The sequence below is a fragment of the Lepus europaeus genome, chromosome 1 (assembly GCF_033115175.1).
Source record: "Lepus europaeus isolate LE1 chromosome 1, mLepTim1.pri, whole genome shotgun sequence".
NCBI classification, from domain to species: domain Eukaryota; kingdom Metazoa; phylum Chordata; class Mammalia; order Lagomorpha; family Leporidae; genus Lepus; species Lepus europaeus.
The window spans coordinates 112,981,296-113,002,699 of NC_084827.1; the positions used below are offsets into that span (position 1 = coordinate 112,981,296).

General features: G+C 37.7%; 1 protein-coding gene across 7 annotated transcripts in view; it reads left to right on the forward strand.

Annotated features, from left to right (window-relative positions):
* UBR3 (ubiquitin protein ligase E3 component n-recognin 3) overlaps positions 1-21,404 on the forward strand; it is a 225,962-nt gene that overhangs the window by 202,097 nt on the left and 2,461 nt on the right. For 6 of the 7 annotated variants that reach the window (XM_062187744.1, XM_062187758.1, XM_062187763.1 and 3 more), the window contains 5 exons: positions 3,637-3,744; positions 3,878-4,003; positions 12,312-12,491; positions 20,285-20,494; positions 21,054-21,193. In XM_062187744.1, the coding sequence (XP_062043728.1) occupies positions 3,637-3,744; positions 3,878-4,003; positions 12,312-12,491; positions 20,285-20,494; positions 21,054-21,193 (764 nt within the window). Of the gene's footprint in view, positions 1-3,636; positions 3,745-3,877; positions 4,004-12,311; positions 12,492-20,284; positions 20,495-21,053; positions 21,194-21,404 lie in introns of those variants that run through there. The other variant, XM_062187775.1, reaches the window with a different exon arrangement.

The following is a 21,404-nucleotide window of genomic DNA, read 5'->3' on the forward strand; positions in this document are numbered from 1 at the left end:
TCTGTGTTGTGTCACAAATGTTTCCTTAGTAAGCAATCTAGTAATAAAAAATTACATACATAAAACATTGGCTGGTATAATTTAGGTATAATTCTATTGATTTGAGTGCTTTCTAAAATGAGGATTTAATGCAAAAAATTAAACAATTATAAATCTATGATGGAGGGGATATGATATAATTCAGGTAATTGTCAGTTTTCTTTTTCAAATTCCTAATTGTTAGCTATTTAAAAAAACACTAAATATGAAAATGATTCTTATCAGAATATAAATTAAAAGTATATTTGTTTATAGTCACATATATTAGTTTAGTGAATTAAAACAAAAATTTTGGTAGTTTGTAGCTGGTTTGCCACATGTTGTTAGCTTTTTCTACAACAGGGCTAAACATTTAAATACATAGCAGGTTGTAAAGAATACCAGTGATTTTATTTAAGTGATAAAATATATCAATGTGATATATCTACTTAGGTTTCTGCATAACTCATTCTTCCCTTTGTTCCACTTTCTTGTTTCTTTGGATCTTCCCATTTCTCACCCTTTTTCTTCCTTTCTGCATTTAGTCTCATTCATTCTGTAGCTATAATTTTTCAGATACAGGTATGATCATTTTGGGGTTTTTTTTTTTTTTTTTGGTATGATCATTTTGACAAGAGCTTATTTTTGCCATGGGGCAATAAAAATATGGGATATTTTTGAAGGAATATTAGAGTTAATTTGAAAATGTGGCTTAGTTCTGCTGTAAGAATCATTAGTGTAAATTGCATTTTTTGACCAGTGGAATTTCTGGTAAAAATCTTTATACTAGAATTTTTTTTTTTTTTAATTTGGAAAAGAAAGAGACAGAGATCTTCCATCCACTGGTCAATACCCTAAAATCAGCCAGAGTTGGGTCAGGCTGAAGCTGGAAATCAGGAACTCTATGAGAGTATCCCATGTGGACTGCATGGACCCAAGTACTTGAGCCATCATCTTCTGCCTCCCAGGACACACATTAGCAGGAAGCTGGAATTGGGAATGGAGCTGGAATTCGAACCCAGGCACTCTGATATGGGATATGGGCACCCCAAGTTGCATCTTAGCCACTATGCCAAATGCCCGCCCTGCCCAAATTTCTTATCAGGGATCCCTGGATAGGTTTTGTTTTATTTACTAGGGGTGAAATCATACCATCCAGAAAATGCTTAAAGAGGCTGCCATACCAAACAGTTTAAGTGGCACTATAATGTAGACACAGCATTCCACCCAGCACAGACTTGCTTGCATCTCTCTTGATCTTTATTTAATTCACTTATTTTTGCCACTTCTTCCTTAGAACCCTTCTATTCATGATTCCAAGGCTTTCATCCATGTACTCAAATCTTTTCTAAGCTTTATGAGCCTACTTTTTCCTTTCTCAAAGATTGCCTATCTAAAATAGAGTTTCATAAGATTTCTATATATATGAATTTAAATTATTTTTTATCCCATCTAATACTGTCTGTTGAGAAGAGTTCTGAGTTTTCTGCATTTTGAGTGTAAGTGACTTCCACTCATCTTAGAAAGCAATATGATTAAATCAACTTTTGAAGCCCTTTATAGGCGCTGGTGTTGTGGCACAGCCTGTTGCGCTGCTGCCTGTGACACCAGCATTGCATATCAGAGCACTGGTCCGAGTCCCAGCTATTCTGCTTCCTGGCCAACTCCCTGCTGATGCACCTGGGAAGCAGTGGAAGATGACTTAAGTGCTTTGGCCCCTACCACCCATATGGGAGACCTGGATGGAGTTCCTGGCTCCTGGCTTTGGCTTGGCCTAGCCCTGTTCATTGTAGCCATTTGGGAAGTGAGTCAGTGGATGGAAAATCTCTTTCTCTCTTTCTGTAACTACCTTTCAGATAAATAAATACATCTTTTAAAAAGACATTTATAGTACTGTTACTGTTTTGATATTCAGTGGGATATTGATTCTTATGAATTGAATGTGCCCTATAGATCTTTCTGTTGACTAATTAGGCAAGGGTAGAGTAAGTCACATAATGTAAGTAGAGCAGTTGCAGTCAGTCATTTTTATAGGTTAGAATCAGGGCATAATACTACAAAATGGCTGAGTGAATATGGCAGAAAGCAAAGTTGTAATTTAAATATAATGCAAAGAATGAATTAACAAAAAAAGACACCTACAGGCAAGCTTCAAAGCCAAATAAATTCCATCAATTAGCAAGCAGGTATTTATCAGTCAGATTTTTGTGAAGGAAAGGGATACATGGAAAATAGAAAATACATAGTTCCTGGGCTGGTGTTGTAGCAAAGTGGATTAAGGCACCACCTATTATGCCAGTGTCCCATATAGGTGTCAGTTCAAGTTCCAGCTACTACACCTCCAGCTCTCTGCTATGCACCTTGGAAGACAGTGGAAGATGGCCCTAGAGCTTGGGCCTATGTGGATGACCCAGATGAAGCTCCTGGCTCCTGGCTTTGATCTGGCCCAGTCCTGGCCATTGAGGCCATTTGAGGAGTGAACCAGCAGGCAGAAGATCGATCTCTCTCTCTGTCTCTCCCTCTTTCTCTGTAACTCTGCTTTTCAAATAAATAAGCTAAATCTTTAAAAAGAAAAACAGAAGGTATATAGTTCCTGACATTTTGGAATTTGCAGTCTGGTTGAAAAGAGCCCATAACATGAATGATTGCACAAAGACCGAGTACTATCAAATAATGGTTTCTGGTTGTTCAGACAATCAATACTTCAAAAGTTCAGGATAAACTTTTATTCCATGGTGTTTACTTAATTCTTGTATTTTTTATTTTATATGACAGTTAATGAATAGAATAAATGACTTCATAGCAAAAATTATTATTCTACCTTAGTTTATATTTTATTGTAATTTGCATGTTACTCTTTCCTCTAATATTTTTGGTCATTTGTATTTCTTTTTAAGATTTATTTATTTATTTGAAAGTTAGATTTATACAGAGAGAGGAGAGGCAAAAAGAGAGAGAGAGAGAGTCTGTCTTCCATCCGCTGGTTTACTCCCCAATTGGCTGCAACAGCTGAAGCCAGGAGCCAGGAGCTTCTTCTGGGTCTCTCACATGGGTGCAGAGTAGCAGGGACTTGGGCCATGTTCCACTGCTTCCCCAGGCCATAGCAGAGAGCTGGATTGGAAGTGGAGCAGCTGGGTCTTGAACCGGCAGCCATCTGGGATGCTGGCTGGCACTTCAGGCAGCAGCTTTACTTGCTGCGCCACAGTGCCAGCCTTGGTCATTTGTATTTCTTACTTTTCTATTTTAGTCCTGCAATCAATGTCTTATGTGTGTAACTATTTTTTTTTTTTTATTGTTTCCTCAGGAAGAATTTCTAAGTGTGAATATTGCTGGGTCAAAAGGCATGATTTACATATACATGGTCATTTACATATGCAGTGTAATTTATATGCTCTTAGTATTGGAATATCTTTGACCACCTAACCATTTTCCCTGTTAATCCAGAAGTGTGTGGTTTTACCAGTTTTGAAGAATTAAAGTTCATTTGTTTGAAAATAATGTAATGTAAATGTAAAATAATGTAATGATTTTACTGCACTCATTTAAAAGTGTTGTTTCCAATGCAATTTTAAGATAATTTTCACTGACCAATTTAACTAATATCTTAATTTTTTCCAGAGTACATGTGATGCAGAAAAGTCTTATGAAGTATTATTGAGTTTTGTGATAAATGAGCTTTCTAAAGCAAAGTTATACCGTGAAGAAGGAACTCAGGAATGTGCAATGGTATGCTTTTGCTAAGATCAGATGTAGTGGTTATTCAGTTAAAAATTAGATCTTTTATTTCCATTGTGAATGTAATATTTAAAGTGTACATCTGTTATAGAATGAATTATCCAAATTTTCTTTTTAACTTTAGGCTAGCGCTATTGCTTGGTCTCCAGAATCCATGGAAAAATACTTACAGGACTTCTGCTTGCCTTTCCTCAGAATCACCAGCCTTCTCCAGCACCACCTCTTTGGGGAGGATTTGCCTAGCTGCCAGGTAAAATTTAGGGTAGAGAATAGGAAGCCTTGTTTTTAATAGTAAGCTAGTTTTTTGGAAATATATTAGTATATGGCAAAATACTTGTGTTCATATGGATGAGACTGCTGTTAGAGGGGGAAATGGGATTAAAGATAAGTTTATTTGAGCACAAAACTTTTGAATTCCATGCATAGTTTTAAAATAGTATGCATTTTTCATTATCTGTATTTTGGTGCAAAAAATAATTTGAAACTTGTGCATAGGTTTTTCAAAATAGACATTTTCCATGAATTTTTAAAAGGCTCTTCATGTAAATGTTTTATATGTTAGATTGGCTCAGAGCAATCAGTATTTAGAATATTTATCATTTTTGTTATTTTTCATTTGTTATTATCTGCCCACTTTTATAATAATATTACTAATGTTGGATATTTGAGCAGTTTGTGCTTGGATCAGTAATAATGCAAACATGCCCAGTACTTGAATAGTGTTCACTATAGCGTTCAGCCTGTTGATATTTGGCATTAGCATCGTGTGCTTTCAGTATCCTTTTTAATGTTATATTGGTCCAAATCTGGGTATTTGAAGAATATGACATAATTTATGTGATTAAAAAAGAGTGATTTTATAGCAGCAAAATGCTTGGCTTGTAGAAAATTGCATTAAATCTTAGCTGAATTAAGTATTACTAGTTTAGTCTGTTTCATAAAAATGTGGGCCCCTATAAGTAGGTGAGAAAGTAACAAAGCAGGAAATTAGAAGATAAATAAACCCAAAGTGGACTTAAAATTTTATGATCTTAACATTATTTGCCATTTAGTTCTAGGAAATTTGGTACAAGAATTAACACATTTATCATATTAATGGACTTTGAATCTTGAAGTATATCAGACTTAGGGGAGTTTTTGTTAATTCTCTCTGAAGCAATTGACTTACATTAGATTGTTTGGATTATTTGATTTTTATCAAGTGATTCAAGATGAATTGCACATGTTTCACTAAAATTCATATAGAGTTAAAAGATATTTTACAAATTATACTCATTCGTGAGATATTTTCTTTCATAGTTTTTTAATTTTAACTTTTAATTTTTAAGAACTGACAGTGCCAGTCCCAAAATAACAAATATATGTTTTCCCTGATTTGTGGTAACTGATATACGCAGTACAAAAAAAATGTGATGTATGTGAGCAAAATTGATGTTTTGAGGTTTGGTTATGGTTTATCTTGAAGAATGATAATTTTTCTACTTAGTACTTGTTGAATTATTTAGTGGAGAGTTAGGCTTGTGATTATAATGTAAACTAAAAGTATATCATTATAAACATTAAAAGAAAAATAAGAAAGGAAGGGGAGGAAGGGTGGGAAGTATCAGTATGCTCTTAAATCTATAAATATGAAATTTGTTCCCTTCATATAAATTTTAAAAAATTTTTAAAGTGATATTATTGATGATGATTATTATTATAGAAGCTTTGATTTTTCAATTGTTACTGTTAATTGTCATATTTTCTCCTTGGTTTTTCGAGTTTCTGCCACAAAAATGCTCACCACTCTTGTTGGTTCAAACAAAATTTAATGAAATTCTAACAATTAAAGAAAGTGACAATATCATAAAAAGGGTAAAATGAAATTGTGGCTTTTGAATTTCACTTGAGGGAATTTGGACTTCAGTGTTCTTTCTTACTAATCAATAACAAATAGACAAAAAAATCAACTAGAATAAAGGAGACCTGCACAACACTACAATAAACTTGATAATACTAATATCTCTAGGCTGCTTCACTGGAAACTAGCAGAATGCATGGTTTTACATTTGCACAGGATTTTATTCAGCAAAATTTACCATATGCCAAACTATAAAATAAATATCAATTAAGTTTAAAAGACTTGACTCATAAAACATTTTTTAAGATTTATTTTATTTATTTGAAAGGTACAGTTACAGAGAGAGGTACAGGCATAGAAAGAGAGGTCTTCCATCCACTGGTTCACTCCTCTAATGGCCACAATGACTGGGGTTGAGCCAAGCCAAAGCCAGGAGCCAGGAGTTTCTTCTGGATGCAGGGGCCCGGGCACTTGGGCCATCTTCTGTTGCTTTCCCAGGCACATTACCAGGGAGCTGGCTCAGAAGGGGAGCAGCTAGGATAGGAACTGGCGCCCCTATGGGATGCCAGCGCTGCAGGAAGGGACTTTAACCCACTGTGCCACAGTGCCAGCCCCAAAACATTTTTTCTTATGACACAGAATTAAATTAGAAATCACAGAAATATTAAAAAAAAAAAAACCCTCCAAATTTGGGATAATTAAGCAACCCACAATTCAAAGTAACTTGTGAATCAAAGTAGAAATCACAAGGAAATTAGGAAATATTTTTACCTGAATGAAAATGAAGCACAATAGTTATCCATTTTCCCCAAGTGAGAACATTTCAGGTCTACTATTTTAGCAAATATCAATTATATAATACAGAATTATTAAATATAGTTATTTGTTACACATCAGCTCTCCAGAATCTATTCATCTTATAACTGAAGTCTGTATCCTTTGGCCAACAACTTCTCATTCACCCACCCATAGCCCCGGGCAACTACCATTCTACTCTGCTTCTGTGAATTTGACTTTTTAAAATTCCACATTTTTCAGTGGGATCATGCAATACTTGGCTTTCTGTGGCTGGCTTATTTCTTTTAGCATAGTGTCCTTCAGGTTCATCTGTATTGTTACAAATGACAGGTTTTTTTTTCTTTTTTTGTTTAATGTCAAATAACAATGTAGGCATATGTGACATTTTCTTTTTTTTAAAGATTTATATTTATTTGAAAGGTATAGTTACAAGGTAAGAGAGAGAGAGAGAAAAAAAAAAAAAGAGAGAGAAACTTCCATTTGCTAAATCACTCCTCAAATGGCTGCAACGGCTGGAGCTGAGCCTGTCTGCAGCCAGGAGCCAGGAGCCTCTTCCGGGTCTCCCACATGGGTGCAGGGGCCCAAGCACTTGGACCATTCTCCACTGCTTCCGAGGCTCATTAGCAGGGAGCTGGATCAGAAGTGGAATAGCCAAGACATGAACCAGCACCCATATGGGATGCCAGCACCACAGTGGCTTAACCTGCTATGCCACAGCTCTGGCCCTGTGTGTGACATTTTCTATTTCCATTCCTCCATCAGTGTAGAGACTGATTCCCTGTCTTGGGTATTGTAAATGATGCTGCAGTGAACAAAGGCATAATCAAATGGTTTTATCCAAGGAAGACACAGTTGGTTTGACAACAAAAATCAATTAATTTAATCTACCATGTTAATAAGGATTCTAACAAGGCAGTTAGGCAAAGAAAAGTAAAAAAAAAGAAAAGAAAAAAGACATTGAAAAGGAAGAACTGTATTCACAAATAGATGATTTTATATTTAAAAAATCATAAGGAATTTCTCAGAGTGTTTATTGAATTAATAAATAAGTTCAGCAAAATTGCAGATGTAATATAAAAATATTTGAAATACTATTTTTATATACTAGCAATGAGCAACTTGAAATTAAGAAATAATTTCATGTACAATAAGGAATTAGTGACAGTGGTTGCCGAATTTCTATGAATATGCTAAAAACCACTCAATTGTATACCTTTTTAAAAATTTTATTTATTTTTAGTTATTTGGAGAACAATACAAAGAGAAAGAGACAGACAGACACAGAGACTCTGTGATTTTTCCATCTCGCTGATTCACTCCCTGTCTACAACAACTGGGTCAGGGCCGGGCCAGGCCAAAGGCAGGAGCCAGGAACTCCATCCAGCAGGGTCTCCTCATTGGTGGCAGGAACCCAAGTACTTGAGCTGTCATCTGCTGCTCATAGGGTGGGCATTGGCAGGAAACTGGATCGGAAATCAAGCAGAGACTGAAACCCAGGCACTCTGAAGCAGCATCGTAACTGCTACACCAAGTGCCCACCCCAGTAGTGTACTTTACATCAGTGACTTTTATGCTATATGAATTGTAGGTTGATATTTAAAAAAAAAAGTTTGACTAACATTTAATTTGAAATACCACTTATCAGAAAATACCAATAGTTACTTCAGCGGTAAGATAAAAAACAATGTAAAAGAGGTCTAAAAATTTCAACAGTACTTCTCAAAAGAATATAAAGTCCAACAAATAGATAAAAAGACACTCAACATCATTGTTCATTAAAGAAGAGGAATTAGGCCGGCGCCGTGGCTTAACAGGCTAATCCTCCGCCTTGCGGCGCCGGCACACCGGGTTCTAGTCCCGGTCGGGGCACCGATCCTGTCCCGGTTGCCCCTCTTCCAGGCCAGCTCTCTGCTGTGGCCAGGGAGTGCAGTGGAGGATGGCCCAAGTCCTCGGGCCCTGCACCCCATGGGAGACCAGGATAAGCACCTGGCTCCTGCCATCGGATCAGTGCGGTGCGCCGGCTGTAGCGCGCCTACTGCGGTGGCCATTGGAGGGTGAACCAACGGCAAAAAGGAAGACCTTTCTCTCTGTCTCCCTCTACTGTCCACTCTGCCTGTCAAAAAAATAAATAAATTAAAAAAAAAAAAAAAAGAAGAAGAAGAGGAATTGATGTGTTGATAGCAAGTATTGGTGAGGATTTTGGAGTCCCCAGAATTCTCATTCATTCATTACTGTTAGGAATGTAAATAGTATAATCAATTTGAAAATTTGGCAGATTTTTTTTTTAAGATTTTTATTTTTATTTATTTGACAGGTAGAGTTAACAGACAGTGAGAGAGGGAGAGAGAAAGGTCTTCCCTCCATTGGTTCACTCCCCAGGTGGCTGCAACGGCCGGAGCTGTGCCGATCCGAAGCCAGGAGCCAGGAGCCAGGAGCCTCCTCCTGGTCTCCCATGCAGGTGCAGGGGCCCAAGCACTTGGGCTATCCTCCACTGCTTTCCCAGGCCACAGCAGAGAGTCGGACTGGAAGAGGAGCAACTGGGACTAGAACCCAGTGCCCATATGGGATGCCGGTGCCACAGGCAGAGGATTAACCTAGTGCGCCATGGCACTGGTCCCGACAGTTTCTTTAAAAAAGTTAAATATATACTTACTGTACAGTCCAACAGTTCTCCTATATATCTACCAAAAGAAATGAAAACATCTCCACATAAAGACTTATAAATGAATGTTCATAACAGCCTTATTTCTAGTAATCAAAAACTGGCAACACCCCAGAACATGAACAGGTCAGTGTATGAGCAAAATGTGGTATGCCTATACATTGGAATACTGCTCAGCAATTAGAAGGAACAGATTACCAAATCACATGAATTAATCTCAAAATATTACTCCACGTGAGATACCAGGCACAAAAAACAACAAATCATATAGTTCCATTTATATGCCATTTTTTAAAAAGCCAAAACTATAATGGCAGAAAGCAGATTAGTGGTTGCCTAGGGCCGGGATTGAACGCATAGGAGCACAAGCAAATTTTGGGTAGTGATAGATTTTCCTAAAATTGTATTGTTCTAGACATTGCATAATTATGTATTTATCAAAATAAATCAAACTACATTTAAGTTAGTGGATTTTATAGTATGCAAATTCTACTTCTTTGGAGTTATTTTTAAAATGCCTTCTTTGTGTAGCTATGTAAAGGAAGGTCTGTAGCCTCATTTCCTGAGATTTTAAACATCTTTTCCAGCCTGGGTATCGTTTTCCTTTTTCATCTTTGTTTCTTTATCATAGCATTTTTCAGAATTTTGTGCTTAATGTGCATAATTAGTTCAGTTTTGCAAGCATTTTGTGTTTGTCTACTATGTATTATGTACTGGGAGGACAGAGTCCCTACTGCTGTGAAACACACAGTCTTACAGGGAAGGCTAATTTATTTTTAAAGTTTTTTTTTTTTTTTTTAAGGAAACATTTAATGCTGGTTAGGGGAAACCTGACAGGCTGGAGGGAGAGGGTGAGAGAGCAAGAGAGAGAGCACAAGTGTGGGGGTAACAGTTCCTGTTATAGTTTTGCAAGGGGTAGGGAAGTGGGAGCAACGAATCCCATTAGGGTGGGGGTGGAGCTGAAGCTTGTGGTTGGGCCATTTGGCCACCTAACATCCTGGAGAAGCCAAACTTAGTGTACAGGGTGGTGGCTGGTCCAGAGCCTAAGATGGCGTCTAGAGCTTGAGATGGTGCTTTTAGATAAGACAGCACCATTTCACTAACATTCCCCTCTTTTGTTTTTTATAAAGCAAGTGTCATATAGGATTACATTGGCCCCAAAAGTCCAGGAGGAGTGGAGGGACAATGATCTGTCTTTTAGAGCTACTTTCTGCTGACATGGGGTGATGAGTCACACCCACTGGTGGGGCAGCGTCTCAAGTCATGATCTCCTGGGTGGGGAGCCCAGTATATCCCTGTAGTAGCATTTGGTTGACCACCTGGTTGGTGAAGGCTTTGGTTTGTTCTGTTATCACCTCCTGTAAACACTTAAGTAGACAAGGTAGTATAAAAGCCAGGGTGAGAAAAGCAGCCAATGGTGGTAGGAGTGGCATTAACCAAGTAATGAGAGGATTTCATAGAGGAGAGGAAATGAGGGGGTCTCTGGACCCTCGTGAAGACCGTTTGATGGGTGTGATTTTACCTGGCCTAATGGGTTAAGATAACAACACTATTAAGATCAGTCTGTTCTATAGTACCATGCATCAGCTGAGGTTTCAGTGGATCTAGTGACCTCCTCTTGTAACTGTTGGAGTGGTCGAGATAACATTGTGGTCTAAAGCCGTTCCTAAGATCACTACTGAGGAGAGGGAGGCTGCTAAGCTGATCCCATCCAAAACCAGAAGAAAGGGTGCTTGTCTCTTGTGGGTAGAAGGGTTGTCTGTGGAAAAAATTCTGAACAATCATACAACATTAAGAGGGGGAGAGGACCATCAAAGCACACTGATCGGGATTGTAAAGCCATTGATGTAATAAGAGTAGAGGGTATGATTACAAAGGTATGAAGCCCCAAGTTGGCTAGACAGGGTTTTTTTGTTTTTTTTTTTTAACTTTTATTTAATGAATATAAATTTCCAGTGTACAGCTTATGGATTACAATGGCTTCCCCCTCCCATAACTTCCCTCCCACCCGCAACCCTCCCCTCTCCCGCTCCCTCTCCACTTCCATTTGCATCAAGATTCATTTTCAATTCTCTTTATATACAGAAGATCAATTTAGTATAAAGATTTCAACAGTTTGCACCCACATAGAAACACAAAGTGAAACATACTGTTTGAGTACTAGTTACAGCATTAAATCACAATGTACAGCACATTAAGGACAGAGATCCCACATGAGGAGCAAGTGCACAGTGGCTCCTGTTGTTGACCCAACAAATTGACACTCCAGTTTATGGCGCCAGTAACCATCCTAGGCTGTCGTCATGAGTTGCCAAGGCTATGGAAGCCTTCCAAGTTTGCCAACTCTGATCATATTTAGACAAGTAGACAGGGGTTTTTAAAGTTATTAATAGAAAAGATAAGTGTAAGCATAGAAGTATTTACAAGTTATGGAAAGATTAATATTATCTGGATGAAGCCTGCAGGTCTGCAGTCTCATTAAGCAGGGTCTGGGGAAACTCCCCTGGGAGGCTAGAATTCAAAGGATAATAGGAATAGATCTGGCAAAAGGAAGAGGAGACACAGCAACCTCTTATGTGACCTTTCCATGAAGTAAAAAGGAATTGGGGAATATATTTTTGTCTTTAATAGTAACACACTTCTGTAAAAATCAGCCTGCAGAATATGAAGTCCTGAAGATATGAGTCCTTGGATCACTGACTTGTCTGGTTCTTTTGTTAGTGATCGTAGCTTTAAAGTGACTAGCTCTTAGATCTGTCAGGTTGTTTTTTTTAAACACCCACCCCTTCAACCCCCTTTTAAATGGACTTTGTTTCACATTCATTCAGAGTCCAGGCAAATTATTTAGCACTGCTTTTTGTGAATTCTGTGTTTTTACTGTTATTCTTTACTCACTTTGATAACCTATATCTTTTTAACAGTACTAGCATTTGCTTTTATAGAGTAACTAGGTTCTGTAGATTATGTCCATCAGGTATGTGACAACTCCATTTAAAAATCTATGTGTAAAAGAAGCAGATGCTGTGACTCTCAGGGTTAAATTGCAAGGAGAAATGTCTTGGGGGATATTTGGATTCAACAATTAGAAACCTTTTTCTCTCTTGTTTGTTCTTGCTCTCTTCATTTTTTTCAGTTGACTTAGTTAAGGAAAGTTTCTTACTGTCCTGAAGTAATTGATGAGAACGGTACTTAACATAACCATAATAGGAACCATTTTTGATGAAATATCCTAAGTATTTTCTATTTCATTTCTAAAAGGAAGAAGAAGAATTTTCAGTTCTTGCCAGCTGCCTGGGACTTCTGCCGACCTTTTACCAAACAGAACACCCATTCGTCAGTGCCTCCTGTCTGGATTGGCCACTTCCAGCGTTTGATATCATAACTCAGTGGTGTTCTGAGATAAAATCATTTACTGAAAGACATGCAGAACAAGGAAAGGTATGTAAAAAGCGTAGTAGTCACTTGCCACAGTGATGATAAGCTAATAGGTAAGATAATGGTGAATTTTAAATTTCAGATTATCTATTTTTAGAAGCATTAAGCCAGTTAATTTTTAAAAGTGGTTTACTCGTGTAAATTTCATTTATGAGTGTAAAAGCAGAAATATTGCAGCTAATGATAAGGTATCAAGCCAGCAGATTTTTACTGAATATCTTAAATAATCATAACACTAGGCTTGGAAGATAGAAAGGATTTCAAGGTGAATGTGGAACTTTTGTTATTATTTGAAGGGAACTGTTTTGTTTAAAAGAAGATTTGGACTAGCAGATCCAAAACATCATATCTTTAGCATTAAGATTTGCTGATCCTAAACTTTTAGTTGAGGTAGTCAAAGAGCTTGTGTTGGAAATAATTGAATTGGAGAGTAGAGTTGGGGCAGCAGTGAGTGGCTGTGAATGTTGACATTAGGTGCCTTTGTCTATAGCTAGAATACAGATTTTGAGAAATGGGATAATTTGATGAAAGTGTTTTAGGGAGGTAATTCCAGTGGCTTTTTAGTAGATAAATTAAGAAGAAAGTTAAGCCAAAGATTGGTGTTGAAGAAAATAATCTGGATTATTTTTCTGATAGTAAAAATTTGAAAGTAACTAGTTCATGGACATTTGAGGAAAATATATAGGACTTGGTGACCAGAAGTACATGGCTTTGCATTCTTGAACTTGACTCCTTAAGAGAATAGTGACTCTTATATGAAGATATTTCAAAAAGTAGAAAAATGGTGGCTGGCATTGCAGCATAACAGGTTAAGTTGCTGCCTGCAAAGTTGGCATCCCATATCGGTGCCCGTTCGAGTTCCAGCTGCTCCACTTCCAATCCGGCTCCCTGCTGATACACCTGGAAAAGCCACAGAAGATGGCCCAAGTCCCTAGACCCCTGCACCCACATGGGAGACTGGGTGAAGCTCTTGGTTTCTGGCTTCAGTCTGGTCCAGCCCCAGCCATTTGGGGAGTGAACCATCAGATGGAAGTTCTCTATCTTTCCTTCTCTCTCTCTCTCCCTTCTCTCTCTCTCTCTCTCTCTAACTCTGTCTTTCAAATAAATAAATTGTTAAAAATTTTTTTAGCAATTTATTTATTTATTTATTTGAAAGGCAGAGTTACAGAGAGCAGAGACAGAGAGAGAGAGCTGTCTTCCATCCACTGGTTCACTCCCCAGAGGGCCGCAACAGCTGGAGCTTTACCAATCCAAAGTCAGGAGCCAGGAGCTTCTCCAAGTCTTCTATGCAGGTGCGGGGGCCCAAGGACTTGGGCCATCTTCCACTGCTTTCCCAGGCCATAGCAGATAGCTGGATCAGAACTGGAGCAGTCAGGACTCGAACCTGCACCCATATGGGATACTGGCATTTCAGGCGGCGGCTTTACCCACTACACCACAGTGCTGGCCCCCTAAAATTCTTTTTTTAAAAAAATAGAAAAAATTGAATAAAAGATTAGTTTATATTGGTGAAAAAATTTTTGTAGCATACATTTTCCATGTAATTTTTGAAGACCTCCCTCCCATAGGAACCTCTCATGTTCTGATAGGAACATGCTTCTGCTTTTAAACACCATTGATAATGCTGCATTGCCTAGGGAGGAAGCTATGGGCTCTTTGCATGCTTTTGAGGATCTTCACAATCTTGCTTGCCTTTCCATCCTCATTTTATACTATTCCTTGTCTTGATCACAAAGAATGGTTCACAGGTGTGTTGTCCATTTTCAAACTTCTGTAATATTGCTTATTTGTTGCTTTTATCTTATTCAGTCCTCTTGCCCTTCTCCTATTGAGTTAATCACCCTTGAAGGCTTTGCTAAGTTAAGTGTTACCTCTTTCATGAAGTTCTGTCTGCTAGTCTTCCCTTTGAGTCCTACTCCGCTCCTTCTGTTGTACCATAAAACTGTAATTTTGACACTGTCTCTATATTTATTTCTTTGGTGTGTTTGAGTAGGGCTTCACAAAGCAGAAATTGCTTTTTCTTTTAAAAACTTTTATTTCAACCATTTCCCCTTCCTCCCCGCCGCCCCAGCTCTTTCCAAACCCTAATAACCACCATCTACTCTCACCTTCTGAGATCAGTGTTGTTTTTTAGATTCCACAAATGAGTGAGATCATATAATAACTGACTTTCTTTGGCTAATTTCAACTAATGTAATGACCTCCATTTTGTTGCAAATGATAGGAATTCATCTTTTTATGGCTGCATAGTATTCCTTTGTGTATATGTATTATTTTATTTATTCATCCATTTATTTGCATTGTAAATAGTGCTGCAATAAATTTGAGAGTGCAGATGTCTCTTTGACAGAGTAATTTCATTTTCCTTTGAATATATATCTGATAATGCTGAATCATATGGTGTTTCTATTTAAACTTTTTTAGGTACCTCCATACTGTTATCCACAATTGTGAATTAATTTATATTCCCACCAGTAGTGTGCAAAGGTTCCTTTTTCTCACATCTTCTGCAGGTCTTTTCTGTCTTGAGAAACAGTTTTTAAAAAAAAAAATTTTTTTTGAGATATACACTCATACACATACACAAAGCTCCCAGCTCTCAATCGCTGGTTCATCCCCCAAAAGTCTGCTATAACCTATGCTGGGCTGGGGCCAGAGTCTCAGCCAGGAACTCAATCCAGGTGTCCACATGGAAGGCAGAACTTGAACTATCACCACTGCCTCCCATGGTGCTGCATTGGCAGGAAACTAGATCAGGACCTGGAGCCAGGAACCCAGCCCAAGCATTACAACCGGGGTTGTGGGACTCTAAACCACTAGGCTAAATGCCCACTCCTGTCTTGTGTCTTTTTTGATAACAGCCATTCTAATCAGAGTATGGTAGTATCTCATTGGAGTTTTGATTTGCATTTCCCTGATGATCAGTGGTGTGAACATGGTTTTATGTGCCTGTTGGCCATTTATATGTCTTCCTTTGAAAAATGTTGCCTATTTAAAATTTTTGTTTTGAAAGATTTATTTATTTGAAAGGCAGAGCTACAGAGAGAAAGAGAAAGATCTTCCATCCTCTGGTTCACTCCTCAGATGGCCACAGTGGCCAGAGCTGGGTTAATCTGAAGCCAGAAATCAGGAGCTTCTTCCAAGTCTCCCACGTGGATGTAGGGGCTCAAGCACTTGGCCTTCTTCTGGTGCTTTCCCAGGCATGTTAGCAGGGAGCTGGATCAGAAGTGGAGTGAAGCAAATGAAGCCACTGTCTGCAGTGCCGGCATCCCATGTGGGCGCTGGTTGAGTCCCGGCTGCTCCACTTGTAGTCTCAGGGAAGAGTTAAGGAAAAAACTGCGGAGGAAACTCTTCTGATCAATTTCTTAACATCATTTATTGACAAGACTGTCCTTTCTCCAATATGCATTTTTAATATCCTTGTTGAGGTTCAGTTGGATATAGATATATAAGTTTACTTTTAGATTCTCTAGCCAATGATTTTTCTACCTTCTGATGTCTTCCTTTTGCTTATTAGCAACTCTGTATTTCAGTTTGAAAAACTCCTTTAAGCATGACTTGTAGGATTGCTCTAGTGGTGATAAATCCTCTCAGCTTTTGTCTGGAAGCATCTATATCTCTCCTTTATATCTTTTTTTTTAAAGCTTTATTTATTTATTTGAAAGTCAGAGTTACACAGAGAGAGGAGAGGCAGAGAGAGAGAGAGGTCTTCCATCTGATGGTTCACTCCCCAATTAGCCACAACGGCTAGAGCTGCGCCGATTCGATGCCAAGAGCCAGGAGCTTCTTCCGGGTCTCCCACATGGGTGCAGGGGCCCAAGGACTTGGGCCATCTTTCATTGCTATCCCAGGCCATAGCAGAGAGCTGGATCGGAAGTGGAGCAGCTGGGACTAGAACCGGTGCCCATATGGGATGCCAGCGCTTCAGGCCAGGGTGTTAACCCGCTGTGCCACAGCGCCAGCCCCTCTCCTTTTTATCTAAAAGAATACTTCGCTGACTACAGTATTCTTGGCTGGCTGTTTTTTCTCCCCTTCAGTATTGTGAAAATCTCTACTCATTTTTTTCTGGCCCTTTATAAGGTTTCTGTTGAAGGTCTGCAGTCAGGTGGATTGGGATACTCCTGCATATTTTCTTTTACAGCTTCAAGAATCTTCTCCTTATCTTTAGCCTTGGAGAGCTTGGGGTAGACTTGGCTGAGTTTAATATAATTGATGATCTCTGAACTTCCTTTTTCTAGATTCTTGTATCTTTCTCTGGGTTTGGGAACTTTTCTGCTATTATCCCTTTGAGTAAGTTTTCTACCCTTTTGACCTTCTCAAGTTCCTTTAGTGCCCCCAGTAACTTGGATATTTGGTATCTTAATGCTGTTCCAGAGTTCCTGTAAGCTTTTTTTCATTCTTCTCTGTATTTTTATTTATTTCTCCTCTGTATATTTTCAATGAGTCTATCTTTGAACTCACTAATTTTTTTCTTGTTTGATCTATTCTGCTGCTGGTATCTTTTATTATGTTTTAAACTTCACTTAAGGGGCCAGCACTGTGGCATAGCAGGTAAAGCCACCACTTGCAGTGCCAGCATCCCACATGGGTGCCGGTTTGAGTCCTGGCTGCTCCACTTCCCATCCAGCTCTCTGTTATGGCCTGGGAAAGCAGTAGAAGATGGCCCAAGTCCTTGGGCCCCTGAACCCACATAGAGACCGGGAAGAGAAGCTCCTGGCTTCAGATCGGCATAGCTCTGACTGTTGTGGCCAGTTGTAGAGTGAACCAGTGGATGAAAGACATCTCTCTCTCTCTCTCTTTCTCTCTCTCTCTCTCTGCCTCTCCTTCTCTCTGTGTGTAACTCTGACTTTCAAATAAATAAATCAATCTTTTTTTAAAAAAACTTCACTTATTATATATTTTCAAATCGATTTGTTTTATTTTTTCAAAATTACTTCTCTTTCTGTATTAAATTTCATTAGAGTAATAAATCACTTCTGTATTTTCCTTTTGTTTAGTTTCCTTAAAACACCTATTTTGAATTCTGCATCTGAGAATTTGCATACATCAGCTACTATGTGATCAGTTTCTGCAGCTTATTTTGTGCATTAAGTGAGCTCATAATTCCCTGAAAGTTCATATTGCTTGTTTGCATATGGCATGGTATACTCATTGATGGATTGAATTTTTTCCATTGTTCATGATCTGGATTTGTTAGTTTCTGCATTCTAGAAATTCTAAGCATTCTGCTTATTTTCTTGGAGCCCCTGGACCTTAAGACTGTTTCACACTTGAAGGTACCACCCTACGCAGAGGTTTTCCACAGATCTGCTTTTGGTGTGTTGTCACTATTTCAGCACTAGAGGGTGCGCCTATCTCAGGTTTATCTCAAATCTGCTGTTTGTTCTTAGAATGAACTGCTAGAGGCTCTGAGAGCACTGGTCTAGAGATAGAGGCCTTTGAGCTTTATCTGGTCCTGGATCTCAGTATTGAACTCCAGTCGCTGCTGGTATCCCTGCTTCATTCTCTTCTCCTAACCTTTACCTTGACCCTAGATCAACCAGATTCTCTTTTTCTGAAATTTAAAATTTGAATAGTGACACTTGAATAGTACAAAACAGTGCCCTTGAAAAATAGTCCCTGAATTATTGCTTCTGAGTTTTTATGCAAACAGTAAAAACCAGTTCTTATTTAAGGTAAGGAAAACAAAACAAAGTTAAAGCAAACCAAACAGAAAAAAGAATCTAGAATTCTTTCTTTAGAGGTATACTCCAGTAACTTGCAGAACTAAGAGCTGAACTGCCATTCTTTGGGAAGAGGAGAAACCATGAAGACTTGTGGTCTGTTTTTTCTGAGGCGCTAGCACCTGGGTAACAGTATCAACCACCTCCCTTCCTTGAGTGTGTGCTCAAGATGCAAGTCCAAAGAGAGAGTATCTGCTTTGCCTAACTTGGATCAAATGTACATCCCTGATATGGAACAGAGTCTATGTGTTAGGGGCAACCCTATGAGAAATATGTAGAGCAGTAAACAGGGTTATTTTTGAGAAGAATTTTTAATGCTGTTACAGGTTGAGCATCCCTAATCCAAAAAACCCAGAATCCCAAATGCTCCAAGATCTGAAACTTTCTGAAAACTCCATTTTTATGCATAGAGTTATTGAAAACATTGTATAAAATTACATTCAAACTATGTGTGTAAGATATATATGTCAATAAATGTCATGTTTAGATTTGGGTCCTACTCCCAAGAACCCTCATGCTGAATCCAATAGTAAGAGAAAGGAAAAGAGAATGAAAATGTTGCAAAAATATGTGACATAGTTCAGAAGTTTGCAACTAGTCATATGTATCAGCTAATATGCAGTGAAATATATAACTTAGTTCTTTCACCTTTTTGAACCAGCATCTCAACTGATTGGAATTGTTTGACTAAGGATGTGACCCAAACATTGTTTGAGAGACCTGAGTTTCTGGTGGTTGATCCTGACTTGCTTGCATAGGCTGTAGTAATTTTGTGTTAAATTTTTGCCTTTCAGGCTTGGTACATGGCAGGAGTAGGGGTATCTCCTGTAGGAGATACAAATACAGATGTATTTGCCTACCTCCCACATCTAAAATCCATCAGTTCAGTAGTTTAATATTTTTTAAAAAGTTATTTTTTCAGATGATTTAGTCTATGTTAAGATCAGTGAATTTCATGAAGATCCTCCTGTTGCCTTCTCTATGAAAAAAATTCTTTGCATACAGTCTGGTGTAGGGTGCCAGATAATAAATGACCTGTTCTAAGTGTCAGGTTCAGTGAGGACAAATTGCTATCCCTTTGACTTAATGGAAAGGTTCTCGTGTTATCAACCCCTTACAGAATATTCCACTTCTGAGGTCTAGGGTTGAGCACTGAGTATTAGCAAATGGCATGTTGTAAACCCATATATGGATTGTCCTTATCCTTGGTTACATGGCCATTTTATCCATGAACCCATTGATAAGCAGCAAGCTAGCCACTTAGTTACTCCATTGATTTGGATTGGACAATGGCTGGCTGAAGGTAAAATGAATCAGTCACCATATAAATCACATATTCTTAAGATGATAGATTCATACTTTATTTTAGCTATGTTAAGTGTGAATGAAGTAACATCTAAAAAAATTTAGTGTTACCAGTATTTTCATACAACTGCAAATAGTGAATAAATTATACCCTGTAGGGAAATTTAACTAAATTGGCCCTTTTTTCCTTTTTGGTATCTAAAATAATAAAATTATGAAAAGATTTTAGCCCCAACACTTATGGTTGGGAAAGATCTTAATAGCTTGAGTTGTAATGCATTGTACTTATTCTAGGAAAAAGATCCTAAATTGTAAACTATTAAAATAGAAATAATGAGTAATAGCCTTTGCTAAAGAAAAAAACATGAATTGATTAATCTGAGAAAGATCAAAACTTGGTTTTTAGTAATGTATAACTGTATAAACTTTGCAATAAGCATATTTAAAGACAAATACACCTCGATATATTTTCCATATGTGCCTAGAGATAGTTAATACTTTTCAAATAATAATGTGTTTAAATGTATTGGGTTGCTTGATCTAAAAAATTATATCATATTATATTTGGAAACTACATTAAAATAGAGAATGGTAATAGCCAAAGCATTATTTTCATCATTTGTAAAATGGAAATGAGAGGAGTATGAATAAGAAAAGAAGTCACATCCTCCAAAGCATATATTTTTCTTAAAAAATTCTTTAAAAGATGAATATTTTGTGTTAGTAACTTAAATTCATAGGTCTAATGACTGTTTTTGTATGTTTTAGGCCTTGCTTATCCAAGAATCGAAATGGAAGCTACCACACCTATTACAATTGCCTGAGAATTATAATACCATTTTTCAGTACTACCACAGAAAAACTTGTAGTGTTTGCACCAAGGTTCCTAAAGATCCTGCTGTTTGTCTTGTTTGTGGTACTTTTGTATGCCTGAAAGGACTTTGCTGCAAGCAACAGAGTTACTGTGAATGTGTTTTGGTAAGCAATAGTAAATAAAATTTATAAAAATGCAAATTTGATGTCACATGGAACATGATAAATGTGGTCAAGCCAGATCATCAAATTTAACTACTCTATGAATTAAATACAATAAATCTAGGGACTGTGGTTTTGTTTTGGGTTTTTTTTTTTTGTTTTTGTTTTTGCAATAGAGGGTTAAAAAAAAAAGTCTCCAAGGCTTTAAGTGAATAAAACCTTTGTTAAGTGCAACTTCAGATCTTCTCCTTTCTCCTACTGTCCTTTAGTGGTACATCCTCTTAAGGGTACTGTGGAACAGCAGCCATCTATGCTGATGGGGATGCTGGCCTCTGAACCAGGTTGACTTCTTAATTGCTTTCCTAGGTAATGCTTACCCAAATTCCTGCTAGTGTATTAACAGTAAAGTATTGGGAATGGTGTTAGAAAGTTGAACTTAGATGAAATATTATGAAACATTTAAAAATATATTATCTTGAAGGTATTTAATTAACACATTTTTGATTTTGTTATAAAGCCCATTTGATTATGAAATACACTGACATATTTTAAATTTTTTTAGCATTCTCAGAACTGTGGTGCTGGAACAGGGATTTTCCTTTTGATCAATGCATCGGTGATCATCATCATTCGAGGCCACCGCTTCTGCCTGTGGGGATCCGTGTATTTGGATGCACATGGAGAGGAAGACCGGGATCTTAGGTTAGATGTGCAAGGATATATGCAGGAGTTTTACTGAAGTGTGGTCAGTAAAACCCAATTTGCTACTCCTGGCTTTGTAATTATCACTTTTTCCTTAAATACTGAGCTCTCACAGTGATTAATGAGCTATTTCTGTTTTTTGAGATATTTTCCCTGTCAACATACAGAGGAAACATGAAGTGAACAAAATTATTATGTGAGATTTTTGCCA